The 1,196-nt window shown below is 42.5% G+C and overlaps 1 protein-coding gene across 1 annotated transcript in view; it reads right to left on the reverse strand.

The window, feature by feature from the left end:
- Window positions 1–246, reverse strand: part of LOC106884184 (actin-related protein 2/3 complex subunit 3-like) — a 41,193-nt gene extending 40,947 nt beyond the window's left edge. The window contains exon 1 of the mRNA XM_014935420.2: window positions 91–246. Coding sequence (XP_014790906.2) covers window positions 91–96 — 6 coding nt within the window. The 5' untranslated portion in view covers window positions 97–246. The remainder of the gene's footprint in view (window positions 1–90) is intronic.
- Window positions 247–1,196: the final 950 nt, after the last annotated feature.

The following is a 1,196-nucleotide window of genomic DNA, read 5'->3' on the forward strand; positions in this document are numbered from 1 at the left end:
ACAAAATAAGTACGGGAGGAAGGTTTTCGAACATGGTTCTGAGAGATGAGGGCAGGCCTGAGGATTAAGCGACGATGATAATTTACTTACAGGCATTTTGTCTCGTCTGTCTTCCCCGATCAGGGTTTCAAAATTTAAAAAGGTTGTAGCCTAAAATAGGCGAGAGGTCAGGAAAAATCTGTATCGCTGCGAAAACGGGAAAAAAAACAAGCGGTAGTGGAGTAAAAGGAGAGTGGCAGGAGGAGGAAAACGTATACAGTGTAGAGGGGAGGGTAGGGTAGGACAGTGGAATATTGAGGAGGCGTAGGAAGTGAAAGAAGGGAAGGACATATAGGAATATAGAGTGGGGGTGATGGGGATAGAGAAGATATAGTAAAGCTAGTGAGTGTGAAGAGGAAAAGAACGAGTAGCATTCATGGTGTGCACGCACACGCACACATGTACATACACTACGACTGTTTCTTCCTTTTCCTCTCTCTCACAATACTGTTGTCACTGCTTTACACTACGTTCTCTCAACCTCCCCTTCCTTCTCCTCTGCCTCTCGCTTATCCCCCAACCATTACCACAGAGAGCGAAAAAGAGGAAGTAAAAAGATAGAGAAAGAGAGAGATACATAGTTATGAGAGAAGAAAGAGTGGACAGATAGTCTACATAATAATCTACTTGTTCGTTCGCCTGATATACTTGAGTGAGAGAGGTGGCGTGGATTGAGTGAGAGGAATGGATGTTGCCGCAAATTTTTGTGTTCGATTCGTTTAATACACATTTTTTTACACCTATTAAATTTGCTGTTTTGTGGGGACCGGGTATTACAGAAAAAACATTAACCGTAATATATTGAAATGGAGGTGAAGTACAATTAGCAAAGCCAGATTAGTCACTGAATTTAGTATCGTTGAGTCACTTCAAATTCCAGAGGTCAAATACACACTAATTACTCCACAGTCGAACGGGAACAGTTATTTCCCCTTGGTCTCGTGTAACCCCAAATCAGCTTAGATCCTGCAGACGAAACCTATGATCCAAACCGTTCTAGCCATGACCACCTACGCTTTTATAGGTCAATATATATAAAGATCTTCAGCCGGGAACAAAAAAAAATTTAACCTGCCTGGGTGGGTGTTAACAAGTTACTCTTTTACTTGCTGGAGCACCGCCTTTAGTCGAGCAAATCGACCCCGGGACTTATTCTT

Source organism: Octopus bimaculoides, chromosome 30, assembly GCF_001194135.2.
Source record: "Octopus bimaculoides isolate UCB-OBI-ISO-001 chromosome 30, ASM119413v2, whole genome shotgun sequence".
In the NCBI taxonomy this organism is placed as follows: Eukaryota; Metazoa; Mollusca; class Cephalopoda; order Octopoda; family Octopodidae; genus Octopus; species Octopus bimaculoides.